A 14,140-nucleotide genomic window follows, 5' to 3' on the forward strand; every position below is an offset into this window, starting at 1 on the left:
AACACCTACACAGCCGACATCCCAAAATACCCAGACACCAAAATTGCCCTGTTTGCAGACGACACCTGTCTCTACTTTACAGCCAAAAACCCAAAATAGATTCCTCTCAAACTCCAAAGACACTTAGACAAACTCACAGACTGGACAGACACTTGGAAAATTAAAATCAACGCGGAAAAAACCCAAACACTTATGGTAACCACAAAACCCACAGACAAAGTTAAACACATCACTCTACCTACATAACGAAAACATCGCCTGGTCCAAATCAGCAAAATACTTAGGCATCTTACTCGTCAAAAAACTAACATTCACCGAACACATCAAAGGCAAAATCACTAAAGCAAGAGCAGCACGCACAACCCTCCACCCCCTTCTAAACCGAAACAGCAAACTTACCATCAAAAACAAACTTCTCCTATACAAACAAATTATTCGACCACAGCTCCTTTACGGCGCCTCAGCTTTCATCACGACCTGCAAAACCAACATAAATAAAATACAAACTGTACAAAACAAAATCCTTCGTAACATCTGCAGAGCTCCCTGGTACATACGTAACAAGAACATATACAAAGACTTGAAAATGGACACCATACAGGAATTCCTCACCAAAAAGCACTCCAAATTCAAAGCCAAAGTCCTCAATCATTCAAACCCACTAATCCAAGACACATTTAAAATCACCCCACCTCAAAATAACCAAGGCCAAAAATCCATCATGACCCCCCTTAACTGGATTTTACCCCCACACCACCCTTATACCTCGAAACCCTTTCTCCCCTCCCCCCCTATCATTTCTTCCCCTCAGCAAACCTAGCCAGAGGTACATAGGGCAAGCAATGCTTGGGCGGCATTCTCAAAATTACCTAGTCAATTTCGACAAATTCAAACTCAAATAAGCCTTTAAAGGCACGCACAAAAGAGCAAAAGTTCCGACGAACTAGCTCTAGCGGAATAGTCAGCAACACAGAGAAAAGAGACTCCTAGGCCGAAACCCGACCTGACCAAATGGTCTGCCCTTAAAACCGAAATTTTAACCCACCTGCATCGATTTTCATCGCATTCAGTATTTATTTGCACCTGCATTCAGCTGCATCGACTTTTTCTGACACCTGTACCAAACTTCTGCCTGCATTTATTTTTATCCGTATTTATTTTTTCCTGCATTTATTTCCACCCGCATTCATCTCCAATTTTCATATCGAGCTTCCATCAGCTCTGAATCACTTGCTTCGCCGAGTTTCACCTGTGTTGATTGTCTATTGCATTCCGTTGATTAACTATGGAGAAGAAAACCGAGAAGCAAAGCAACCAGGACGTTCAACCGACTCTCAGGGCCAACTGCACCGTCTTCATCATAAGCGTCACTTAAATACTTATCCGACACTAAATCTGCTGCACCGTCCAACTTTATCATCCGCTTAACTAAGTTCCACCTAGTTCAGGGATTTTCGATAATTTTAGGGGATTTCTTACCTGCTTAATTTGAAAGCTTCTGACCGAAACGTCTGCGAGAAAACGATCGTTGGACTTTCGACTACTCGTCTTTATCTATCCGTTGGACTTTACTTTTGAAGACGATTGAAAGCGTGTAAATCTGTGTAGTGTGTTTTCAGTGCGAAAAAATTAAATTAAATAGAATACCCAATGAAATCGGAAAATACTAAATTACCATAAAGAATACGCACTCCCAATTATACCAATTAGGAGAAATATCGGATATTAGAAATATGCCGAGACTATAAAGGGATAATCGAAAACAAGAAAACTGACTCGTGCACGTGGAGAGAAAAAAATAATGCCTGGAGTAAGATCGCTGCCGATTTCAACGCCTCGTCACCAAGTAAAGTCTTCCGCAGTAAATAATCTTTGCGGAATTCCTACGAAAATAAAAAAAAAGAAGTCCCGAATGGCTGTGTCCCAAGGAAAAAAAAATCGATAATACAGACCGGCGGTGGTGCAGCATTTACACCTTCCCAGGACCCTTGTAATTAAATTATTAGAGAAGTCAGAAATGAAAGCGGCAGACCGTAAAAGAGAGCGAGAAGAAGCAGAGCATGCTCTAAAAGTAAAATGCTTACAATTAGACATTGCTCTTAAGGAAGCCGAATAAAAAAAATAAATCCGAATAAAAGAAAAAAATAGAATTGGTGTTTTTATATAAATATATTAATTGTACCATTAGAGTCTCTTTGGTTAGTCGAAACTTTTTAAAAAATGTGTAATCATCCAAATCATGAAAAAGATTTGCACGATTGTTAATCCGCCTTGGCACGCCAAATTCAATCATCTCCAATTCATCTATATCGTCCTCATCGTCCCATATTAAAGAATTCATAAAGAACGCCATGATTTACCCTATCAGATATCCGCCGAACAAGAATGAACCAAAACGTGATTTCAACAGTGTGTTTTTGGTTATGTATATATTTGTAACCCGTCAACCCACCCGCGACGCTTGCGTATAGGTCCCACTTATTTCTAAGCCGAAGCGCGAGTACGGCTAAGTGCCACTTACTTACTTCACTGGTTTAAGTGGCGCTTAAACTGCGGTACTGCAACCGGATCCCTAACCATAGAAACCGCAAATCAGCCAATCACCTCCAATCTTGAGTAGTAGTGGCGCTTTTGATAAAACTGTGATGATGTCCGTGTGAGTTGGGTGTATGCACTCAAAAAGGAGGAGCTAATCACCGAGCTCCGCAAGTTTAATTTGGACATTACTGGCACTGTCGACACTCTGAAGAGGCGGCTAACAAATTTCATACTCCTAGGAAAGGCTACCCCAGCGCCGACGACGACCTCAGATGTTGCGCTTCCAGCACCTGGACCACCAACTACTGCAACTGCATTTGCCACGTTTGCTGTTTCACTGCCGAGAGTTACCACAGCTTTGCCCATCATCGCTATTCACTCTCGATACCTTCACCCATGGCCTCAGGATCCGGATACTCGCCGGCATCGTCTCCGTTGAAGGTATATAAATGGAACGTGCACTTTGATGGAAAGACGGATTCAGTTACATTTATCGAAAGGTTGCAAGAGATATTCACAGCTCAGGGCATCCAAATAAACCGGTTGTTGCCGCACATGCCAGAGATCCTGCAGGGTGACGCCTCCCTTTGGTACCGTAATAACCACACTCATTGGCACACCTGGACGGACTTTATCCAAGATTTCCGAAGCTTCATCTTTCCCGTCAACTATGCTGCCGACCTGGAGATGGAAATTAGCCGACGACTGCAGAGGCCAAATGAACCGGCCTCTCGTTATATCACCGAGCTCCAGACACTCATCCGAAGACATGGTAACATGAACCAAGAGCAAGAACTGCAGTGGCTATACCGAAATCTGATGCCAGAGTATCGCCAGCATGTCCGCAAGAGCGACATTACCGACGTCATATCTTTCTCCCGGACAATACGCGAAGTCGAATTGTTATTGTGCGAACTACCAGCCAGCTCGACCAGATAGTCACAAAATTCGGGTGCCTGCACACCGTCCTGGCCGATAATGGCACTCAATACACCGGATGACCGTTTAAAGAGCTTCTACAGGATATGGAAATCAGCTAGCATCTGACCCCAGTCTACACTCCGCAGACGAATCCAGTAGAACGCACTAACAAAACGATTAAAGTTATGATTGCCCAATTTGGAGACGAAAATCACCGAAAATGGGATACAAACTTGTCCAAACATGTATTTGCCATCAACAGTTCCAGGCACGACTCCACCGGATTTTCACCCGCGTTCCTGAATTTTGGAAGAGCTGGACCCTCCAGCGGCCCTTGTACCGAGATCACGACACTAACATTTCCGAAGATGGCCCGCTGCATATCAACGAAAGTAAAAAAAAAACGATGATGACTGGCTCAGGTGCTAATGAAATGTATAAGCCAAAACTACACTGGTATAAAATACTTTGGGTTTTCTAATTGCAATTCCCTTAGAGTTTCTGATGCCCCTAGTTTGCTTCTACGCATAATCCACTGTCTCATATATACTCGATTTTTTTAATTTCTGCCTCAATTTCAAAATAATTACTTATACTAACACATGCTACTGCAAACTGCAGACTGTGAACAGCTAGCGGCGTGACATCGAATGTCGAAAGCTGTCACGGAATTAGAATGTCACCGTCTGAACGAGACTTTAATCCAATGGCAAGTTTCATTGAACACGTTTGAATTTCGCCGCTTAAGGTGATTGTTTCGTTCAAGACCAGTTTAAATAAAGCAGTTTCAGCGTAAAAAAATCCTGGATGATCCATAAATTAATCCAAAGAACAGTCACAAAGTTTGAGAAAAATCACCATTTTAGTCAAAATTTCAGCGGCGTAGGACACCATTCCATGAACTGCGCATGCACCACCCTCGCAGCCCCTGTCATCAATCAAATCGCATCAGCTGTTCAGCTGACGTATTCTGGATTATGTTCTGGATCTCGTAGACTGTTTTTGTTTTTATCATGGAAGTTCTTATGTTTAACTGCAGAGTTTGTAAATCCATCTTAATCGGCTATCTACGCACTATCTAACCTCAATCAATTGGCAATGTTACAAAACATGATCAAACTTTTGCGAAAAATACAATTATTATTCATCTTAGCGACAATTTTGCATGTGGAGTTATGAATTGTTGATACCTAAAACACGATTTAGCAGCAAATAGCACAGGAGAATCTCAATTTCGTGCATAAATAGGTGGTTTTGGAAAAGCAAATTTCAAAACTTTGAAAGTGTTTTTTTGTTTAATTTATGGACCATCCAGGAATGTTTAATTTAAAGTGTCCTTCAAGGTAAAAAAGAAAAATCGGAGAAACACAAACGACACAATCAACCGTTTAAAATAAACCATCCGTAAGAATCACGACAGCAATATCTGCTTACCTTCAAGTTTGTGATATCACCATTAAATATGGAAATTTTGTCTGATAAACTTTCATTATTGGTGTTATCGATAATATTACCAGCTAGTGGAGCTGCAGGATGTGGCAAGTCCTTGTCTTGAGCATACTGTTTCCAGGTTTTAAGTCCTTGAAGAGGAATCCAGTCATCTCTATTTCTAGTCTGATATGTTGTGAGGTACTTAGACTTTTCGGATTTCCAATTCAACTCAGTTGACATCTTGCTTACTTTGGAAGAAAACAGAATTGAATATTTCTGACGAAAACACCGGGTTAAAATATTGCCAGCTAAAGTTCTAACCATAGAATAGTTTGATAATCTGTTTACAGAAGTGTTACAGAACACGACTTATAACATAGCGACTCTTCGTAATGTCAATCGTTTGTCGGCAACATCGCGCCTCTGGTAGCTACGAAGTAAATAATTTAGCTCCTGCGTTGTGAACCGCATAGATAAAGACTGATGAACCCTTTGCATATAAAACTAACTGATTTAGTTAGTAAAATACTAACTTATTTAGTTAGTTTCATATTCAAAGGATGAACCCACTACACTTGATGCTTTTTATTTGCATCGCAAGAGGTCGCTGATTTTGAAATTTTATAAATTTAACGGTCATTTTCTCACAATATTCCACAAAAAAACAGACCACGTGGTAACTATACATAAGTTAATCCGAGTTAAATGAAAACACGGGATACGTGCAGGCGGAACGTGTCCTGAACACTCACATAGCGTTTTCGCATGACCCCAGTTTGATCAGATTTGAAGGCCCATTAACTAGCAAAATATTTTTTTTCGGAATTTCTTTTTATTGTAGTGTATTTATAAGCAACAAAGCCGTATTTCTGTGACCGAACAAACCTAATATAATTTATAAGATAATTAAGAAAATAAATAAATGGATACTTTTAATAAGGTAATATTTATCTTTTTATGCAGTGGCAGAATTTTTTAAATACATTTCGGAAGCAACGGGAACCTGGTCCAAGCCCATTTGTTTGCAGTTGTCAGTTTCGAGATAGCATTCCAGATAAATATGCATAAATCAATTTAGCTATTTTTTGTTTATGTATCTCGCACTTTTTGCCCGAAAATATAATTCAACAGTTGAAAACCACTAAATATTCTTGATGCTCTAAAGATAACCTAAAAATGACAAAGTTAAATCGATTTATTTCAGAGCACCTCAGTTAAAGGTTTTACATAAACTATTTGAGATGTTGCAATCCACATACCACACCAATAAATTGATCTTTACACATATATCGAACACGTTAAAGGCACACAAAGCCGGAAAATCCACAAATACCGATGAAAAAGGTACAATGTTTTGATAAAAAAAAACCTGACGAACAGCAAAATATATCTAATGTCATGACGACATCACAGATAGCGCGTATTCGCCAGTTCAACCACCGATGATGGCGCTGCGAAACGTCACATGGTCGTCATTGTCGAGTGACAATTGAGACTTTTTTAATGGAGTTGGTGACATGTATAATATAAAACAATACTTACACACTTCGATCTGTTTCTATTTCTTTAAAATCTTACAAATGTTGATTAGGGCAAAGCAAAACAAATTACAATCAGACGTAAACCCCAATGTGAAGAAGTGTCAAATTATTACTTACTTTGTAGTTACGTTTTCAGCCACCAGGAGGCATCTGCACTTTAGATCCCGCGAACTCAGTTCGTCTCCGTCTGTCAGTTATAATGTCAAATGTCATTGTATTATTAATAAATGTTTTGAGTCTAACAGTTATTCATTTTAAACTGGAATTAGAAAGTTTCAAACATCTTAATATCTTCTTTTATGTGGTTAAAACGATTGTGTTTCAGTGGTTTTCCGGTGTTTGAAGGTAAGTGTGCTTTTTTAAGATAATATGTTTTGATGGTGTTGCATACTCTATCAGATCTTTATGGATCAACCCTAATCATGTTCGCTTTCCGTGTGTTTTGTTAAGTTCCTAAGTTTCTCTTGAGGTAAATATAGAGCCCTAGTTTCATTTATGAAATACATCATACACATAATGATGTATCTGTAACATGCAGGCATCCCAATAACAATAAAATCAAAGCTGAGCAATAGACCGACATTCACCGACAGTCTAATTGTGAATTGGTTCAACATTCAAAACTAAAAGAATAAAACTGTAATGCTTATGCAGTATATTTTTTTCCACAAGTTACTTACTTTTTTACACAAGCTAAGTTCTTACAGTTACCTGTTGATACATCGAAGTAGCATTGCTCAGTTCAATAGCCTTCGTTAGCAAATTGTGTATATCTATTATATAGTAAGTACATACTTAATACATATATTGCCATCTTGTCTTCAATAGAAGAAACCATTTATTAGTCCATTGAATAAAATACTGACAATATTAATTGAGGAATAACTACAATTTTAATAGTAAACAGTGCTTTGTTTTGGTGATTGCTTACAATCTGGATAATTACAAATCCTTACAATCTGGATAACTTTGACGATAATCATTCACAACTCGTAAAAGACACTGCTTTTGATTTTCATCCTTGTTATAATATTTTTATACTCTTTATTTTAGTTTTTTTTGTTATTAACTATCTACAATCGGCCTGCTTTTACTGTTGCTTGGTTTTGTTCACATGTAACAAGGTGTATTACAATAAACGACCTCTGGGCTTGTCTTCAATTTGATGCGTATGGCAGAGCGTGATTCTGATTATTCTGGCTGGAATCTATTGCAGATGTCGGATGGTCCTTGGGCCTCTTTTTCGGTATTTTTTGGAGTCTGTTGACTGTCAGTGGATTTGGGTTAGTCAGTGGATTATGGTTAGGATATTTGCAACAACATGCATATATCCCCATGCAGAGTGTCGTTTCTCACGCATCATGGTGTCATGTATCGTAAGGTTTTTGACTGGAATTTTTGCAACTTGGTTAGTCACTCTTCCATTTTGTTGATTGGTGTTTGCAGTTTTTGTGATGCGTTAATTGGGTTGTGGTCTGATGTTCGTATATCTGTATCATCAGCGAATGTTACTGTTGTGACATTTTCATTCTGTGGTAGGTCAACTGTGTATACAGGATGGAGAAGTGGTCCAAGAACTGTTCCGGATTCTATTTTGAAATGTGACGAAAGTTCATTATTGATGTTTACCTGCGCCGTCCCGTTATTTAGATATGTTTTGATCAGCAGCTAGAATTCAAGGGGTTGTGTTTTGATTTTGTATAGTAGCCCAGTGTGCCAAACTTTATCGAATGCTTGGCGAACGTCAATGAAGGCTGCAGGGCAGTACGTGTTACTCTCTAAACTTTTGTCTATTTCTTTGACAAAACTATGAGTTTGTTCTATTGTCGAGTGGTTGTTTCGAAATCCAAATTGGTGGTTTGGGATCAGTTATATCTTCTTCCTTTTCTTTGTGTCTTGTTAGTAGTAGCTTTTCTTTTTTAGATAATATCAGGACGAGTTATTTAACTTTGGATAATATCAGGACGAGGCTAATGGTAGGTGCGAATCCGGTTGTTCACTTGGTTTTCCAGGTTTTATGATTATTTTTATTTGTGAGTCTTTCAATTGCYCTGSAGCATTGCCCTGGAAAACAGTTGGTTCTGAGAATTGCGTTAAATATTGAGTTGATGTAAGTTAGAGTTTTTGCCCCTAACTTTTTCAGTATTTCCGCTGTGATCAAATCGTGTCCTGGTGCCTTTTTGTTTTTCAGAGACATAATTAACCTTTGAACCTCCATCAAATCGTGTCCTGGTAGTGGTACAGATAGAAACGATGTTATTTGGTTTTCCCATATTTTATCTGCTGTTGATGGGTAAGGTTGAATGTATTTGCCAGATGGTTTGCAAATAGTTGGAATTTTTCGGCGTCGCTTTTCGCCTTTTTGCTATTCACATTGTTCTGTGGATTTGCATATTTAATGTCTCTATTGCTTTGTCGATTTCTTCTTGGTTTTTGAGGTCGATGTTTTGTTCCATGTGCTGACTAGGGATGGTCGGTATTTAACGTAACCGCTAAAATAACAGTGTGCCAAACGTGTAAACTTGAACCGTAGTTACTGCTAGCCGATTTAACCGTTTTCTTTTGGAACCGTGTCATAAAACCGAAACAGCGGTGCGCACTTTGCAGTACAGAACCGATGCGAAACCGTCGAGCAATCTATCCAGCTGCAGCCGTTTGCCGATTTACACCGTTGTTTTTGGAACCGTCTTATAAAATAGAAACCGTTGTGCGTACTTCGCATCAGCTGTAGCCGTTTGCTGATTTACAGATTGTTTTTAGGACCGTCTCATAAAACTGTAACAGCGGTACGCACCAGCACAGAACCGATGCGACAACGTCGAGCGATCTATCCAGCTGTAGCCGTTTGCCGACATAAACCGTTCTTTTTGAAACCGTCTCATGAAACAGAAACCGTTTTGCGCACTTCGCAACAGCTGCAGCCGTTTGCCGATTTAAAGGTTGTTTTTGGAACCGTCTCATAAACCTGAAAAAGTGGCTCGCGTCAGCACAGAACCAATGCGACATAGTCGAGCGCTCTATGCAGTTGCAGCAGTTTCAGAAACCATTCGTCAACGGAAAATATGTTGTGTGTAATTGCGCCTTGCCTTGATGATTGTGGATCACTTTTCGTTTATAAGAGCTACTGTTCAATTCGCCACGAAGCAGCGAAAATTTGTTTAATTGCTGCGATGATATAAATCGCCTAAATATAAGTATTTAGTTTTCTGATATTCTGTAATAAATCTTTAAAAAATAAATTTCTCTCAAAAAACTTAGCTCGGGAGTTATATGACCATTACCAGCAAACTAAGCAGAATTTGCAATTGCATATGAGCTATGAGCAAACTAAGAGTCTAATACATAAATTCCATCACAGTTGAAATGTAAAATAACAAGCGTTTTAAGCAGAATGTGCACCTGCACTTAAGAAAGCTGGCCATTTTAAAATATAAATTCAACAACAAATGGGATTTTTAAACATTTTCATATATAAGCCGTCTATTTTATTTAATCACTCTAGTTTTATTATTATCAGTTTTTTGTTCTTTAAGTAGTTACCTCGGACCTATGTTTTGTATTTGATTTTATAATATTTAATTTTAAGTTTACCAATATTAAGAACTATGTTTTTAATAAAGGAAATCATTATATATCATCACTATTTCTACTATCATCATCATTGTGCATTTTTAATGAAGAATTTAAAATGTAACATGTTCCTTTTGGAACCGCATTTTGAAACCTATTACAATGCTGGAACTAGAACCCGTTACAGAAAAATAACCGTTTATCACACTTCTAGTGCTGACTAATTGATATCCAGTTGGTTTTATGGTTGTAGAGCCGAGGTTGGAACTTCAAAATATTTTTACCTAACAAACAGTTCTACGACAGAGTGATCGGAAAATAGTTTGCAATTGGTTTGAGCGTGGTAGTAGTTTGTGTTTATCCTTATCGTTCGAAGAAATCTAGTAGGTCTGGTATTTTTGTGGGACACTAGGCCAGTATGTAGGCTGCCCTGTGGATATTGGGTTGAAGTTTTTGTTCGTAATATAATTATGGAGTGCTTTTCCTCTGGATGAATCTGGATCTTCATGAAGTATGTTTAGCGTTGTAGTGGCCTCTGGCAATGAATTTCCGGTCCTAGTGTTTTGGAGAACTTGCCCAGAATATCGTAGTTGAGGATGTTTCTTGGAGGGTAGTAAATTGCTGATATAGTGATTCATAAACAACCATTGTTGTTTCATCGCCATCACAACATGTCACATCACAGCGGTCGCTTGTGGATAATCATGTTGAAACTTGTCAGATTCGTAATGCTTAATGGTATTTTTTATTGTTCATACTGTTCCTCCATGGGAAGTTCCGTCTGGATGTTTTCTATCGTATGTGATGTAGTATCCGGACACTTTGAAGTACGATTTGTTTGTAAAGTGTGATTCGGACACAAGAAGAATATCAATATTGTTGGTCTTTAGAAAGACTTCCACTTCTTTTTGATGTTGGCATTCCAGAGTGCGTGTAGGGTGTTACGGCCCGTTGGAGATTTTTGTTAATAGCGTGGTTAGTAGATTGAGCAAGGTGGATAGTTGTTCAGCGTGTTTGATTAGTGTGTTTTCGAGTCTGTTGAATGCCTGGGCGATGTCGTCTGCATTTGTAGTATTGTTGGCTGGAGGAGTTCCCTTTATCACTAGTGCATAGTTTCGAGGGTCGTTTCCGGTTGCTAAAAGTCTTCTATTAATGGGGTTCTGGGATGGTAGTTGATGATCGTTGGGTTCTGGGTTGATGGTTCTAGTTTCATTAATGTCAAATCTTGGATTTCCGTTTTTTGTTGTGTAATTTTTGGGTTTCTGTATCTCTTTATAGACTGTACATCTTTTGTAGTTTGCTGAGTGTTGTCCGCTACAAAGGACGCATGTTGCTGGTGTCCCTCTGCTTTTCTTGCAAGTGGTTGTGTCATGTTCTAAGCATTTTACACATCGGTGTGGTCTGTTACAGAACCCTTTTGTGTGCCCATATCTTTGACATCTTGTGCATTGAACGGATTGGACGTATATGAAGCAAAGAAAGCATGTCGGAACAAAAATTATTAAATATTTGAATTGCCTATACAAACAGTATTATACTATTTACTTAATAATATTAGTTTTCATTATATCAGTAAGGTATTCGCAATGCATTAGATTAAATAAGACTGTCCCGCCAAGGTACTTTTCCAGTTGTATTTACATATTCTCTAAACTATTCTCTAATGCGTAATGCTACACGTCTCGGTTTATTCCCATACTGTTTGTTTAAACCGTATATGTTCCTATCGACTGGTTGCTTACCTCCTCTTGATTGTTTGAGGTGTATTGAGAGTTATTTTCTTTTAGCAAAAAATTATGCAACGCACAGCTTGCTTGAAGAATTAAAGTGGTCTTTTCAGGACTTAGAGGAATTGTAGTCAGGAAAATTAGAAACCGACTAGCTAAAATTACAAATGCATTTTTAAGTACCCTCCCTGCCCTGCTTAGTTTATAATTGAAAACTCGCTGTGCTTTGGACATTCCTTTGAATGAATGTGGCTTTAAAATCTTCTCTGATAATGTAAAAGCAGTGTCGGCAAAAGTTACGAACGGTACATGCATTGTTCTCCCAGGAAGTGCATGATCTTCAGGCATAGTAAGGCAATTTCGAGCTAGGGCTTTGGACAAATCACTCTCCCAAAAAACTCCACCATCAGACAATGCAATAGCAAGCAAAACAATGCTGTGTCGTTGCTTGTAATTAAAGAACGGAGACCCAGTCAACAGGTGCTTTTATAACGATGTGTTTTTCGAACGTCGGCATGTTCCATTTTTCTTGAAAACTTCTTACAATTTCCAACCATTCTGCCGATATATCAGGGACCTACAAAACATTGATTGATGAGTAACAAAGTAAGTAAAGCTACTAACATCAAATAAGTAACTATCTAATTTGCAATGGAACTGCATATGTAATATTATATTTACCTTCAAATAATTGTCTTTTAATTCTTCATAAATTGCCTTTAGGACAACAGGGATAAATAAAGAAATCGTACTCTCATGGATGCGAAAATTATACATGAGATTTCTAAAGCTTTCTCCAGTTGCCAAGTATCTCAAAGTAATTATTAATTTATCCAGAGCACTGGTGCATTTTCTTGTTATGCTTTGCTTAGTCACATGAGGAGAATTCCTTATCAAAAGTTTTTTAAAACTCATCCATCCAGTAAATGTATGTGCCCTTTATGCTTATTTATCCATGGTTTAACCCACCATTGCCTTTGTCTTGCACAGGATTTTTTAGGCTGTAGGGCACTGGCAATTAATAAGATTGCAGTAGCAAGAACTATTTTTTTTCCTCAGATTTTCTCACTAGCATATTTCGAAAGTTCATTTTTCATGTTCGTTATATTCGGACTCAAATGTATATATTCAGCTACAGTCAAAAGGGCTACTCTATGAGACACACTCACCTTGTTTTTGGACAAACAGAACGGGTACAAACACTGTCGATCAATAAGCAATTTTACGTAAGTAATAGGGAGTTTTTAGGCCCCTTAATTGCAACACATTTTACGTTATCCGTTATTTTAAGCATGCTCATTAGTAAAGAAATAACCATTTACGTTATTAGAGGATAACGTGTTCCTCTATTTACGTACGAGTAGCGGTAACGTTAATAAGCATCACGTTAAAAAGCAGATCGACGGTGTTGACATATTTGACTTATTTTTAATTTTATTTATAAAATAAGCGACTGTAATAGAATAAGAAATGTATTGTAAATTTGAATAAGACTTCCATTGATTAATTTACGCCATTATTGCGTAATTACGGATTTTATGTGAAAATTGTTTGGGCGAATTTGAACTTTGGCACACTACTAACATCGTACGAACAGGTTCTAACTTCTAACCCATGAGCTAACTATTTGATTTTGAATTTTTATTTAATATATTTGGAATATGTTCCTTCTGAAACCTAAAATTGATAAGGCAATCTCTGGGGTCAATATTTTCTAAATTAAAAATAGCTCTTCGGTTTGCAACAACAGGCGGGTCAAAGATGTCGTGTAAAATTAAGCCTCTTATTAAATCCACATCTCCCTGGTCATTTCGGTGTAGAAAGGCAGCTTCAATGTTTTCTTCAATCTTAGCCACTGATTTTATTTTGAAATAATTTGTACCACCGACCCCCGATTTAGGTAATTTGAACGAAAAAGGAAAACATTGTTATGAATTTTACTTCCAACTATATTTATTTTATCTCGGGCGTGAGTTAGAGCAAGAGCTAGTATTTTGCGGCTAGTGAACAATTTTTGGAACGCTCAATGGACAATACAAAATTATGCACACTCAAATTCAACTGCACAACTAATGTATTTGAGCAATTTAACAATTTTACTGAGAGTAATAAAGGTAAAAAAAAATATATAAATTTACTTAGAGTGTATCACTCGGATATTTTTGGTAGCACCCTTAATCTATGGATACCTTAACCTGAATCAAGACTGGATGGAGAAGGGGAAGAACACTGAGGGGGACCCGCTGGAGTGATCACTTCAGTCAGTGGCCTCGCATGTCTTCCAATGGGGATCGGTCGTGATCATAAAAAAAATCCACAGTAAAGGGGTACCAAAATAAATAAGGAAATCACTCAGGTCCGACTGTGAATCGCAATTAAAGTAAAAAGAAACAAAATGAACTGAATGCAGTC

At 38.1% G+C, this 14,140-nt stretch overlaps 2 protein-coding genes and 1 long non-coding RNA gene across 3 annotated transcripts in view; 1 reads left to right on the plus strand and 2 right to left on the minus strand.

Annotated features, from left to right (window-relative positions):
• LOC109545066 (macro domain-containing protein CT2219) overlaps positions 1-5,334 on the minus strand; it is a 12,107-nt gene extending 6,773 nt beyond the window's left edge. Inside the window, exon 1 of the mRNA XM_019915558.2 lies at positions 4,894-5,334. Coding sequence (XP_019771117.2) covers positions 4,894-5,214 — 321 coding nt within the window. The 5' untranslated portion in view covers positions 5,215-5,334. The remainder of the gene's footprint in view (positions 1-4,893) is intronic.
• Positions 5,335-5,817: 483 nt separating this feature from the next.
• On the minus strand, positions 5,818-6,356 carry LOC125504537. Its single transcript, XR_007281558.1, has 2 exons — positions 6,118-6,356; positions 5,818-6,060 (listed from the first exon to the last, which is right to left on the minus strand). It is a non-coding gene; the product is annotated as an uncharacterized LOC125504537 (long non-coding RNA).
• A 266-nt stretch (positions 6,357-6,622) lies between these two features.
• LOC109545063 (DNA topoisomerase 2-binding protein 1) overlaps positions 6,623-14,140 on the plus strand; it is a 12,656-nt gene continuing 5,138 nt past the window's right edge. Inside the window, exon 1 of the mRNA XM_019915556.2 lies at positions 6,623-6,776. The gene's annotated coding sequence lies outside the window, so the exon portion shown is untranslated. The remainder of the gene's footprint in view (positions 6,777-14,140) is intronic.

The sequence above is a fragment of the Dendroctonus ponderosae genome, unplaced genomic scaffold (genome assembly GCF_020466585.1).
Source record: "Dendroctonus ponderosae isolate FM_Combo_2020 unplaced genomic scaffold, Dpon_F_20191213v2 Dpon_F_20191213_5, whole genome shotgun sequence".
Taxonomy (NCBI): domain Eukaryota; kingdom Metazoa; phylum Arthropoda; class Insecta; order Coleoptera; family Curculionidae; genus Dendroctonus; species Dendroctonus ponderosae.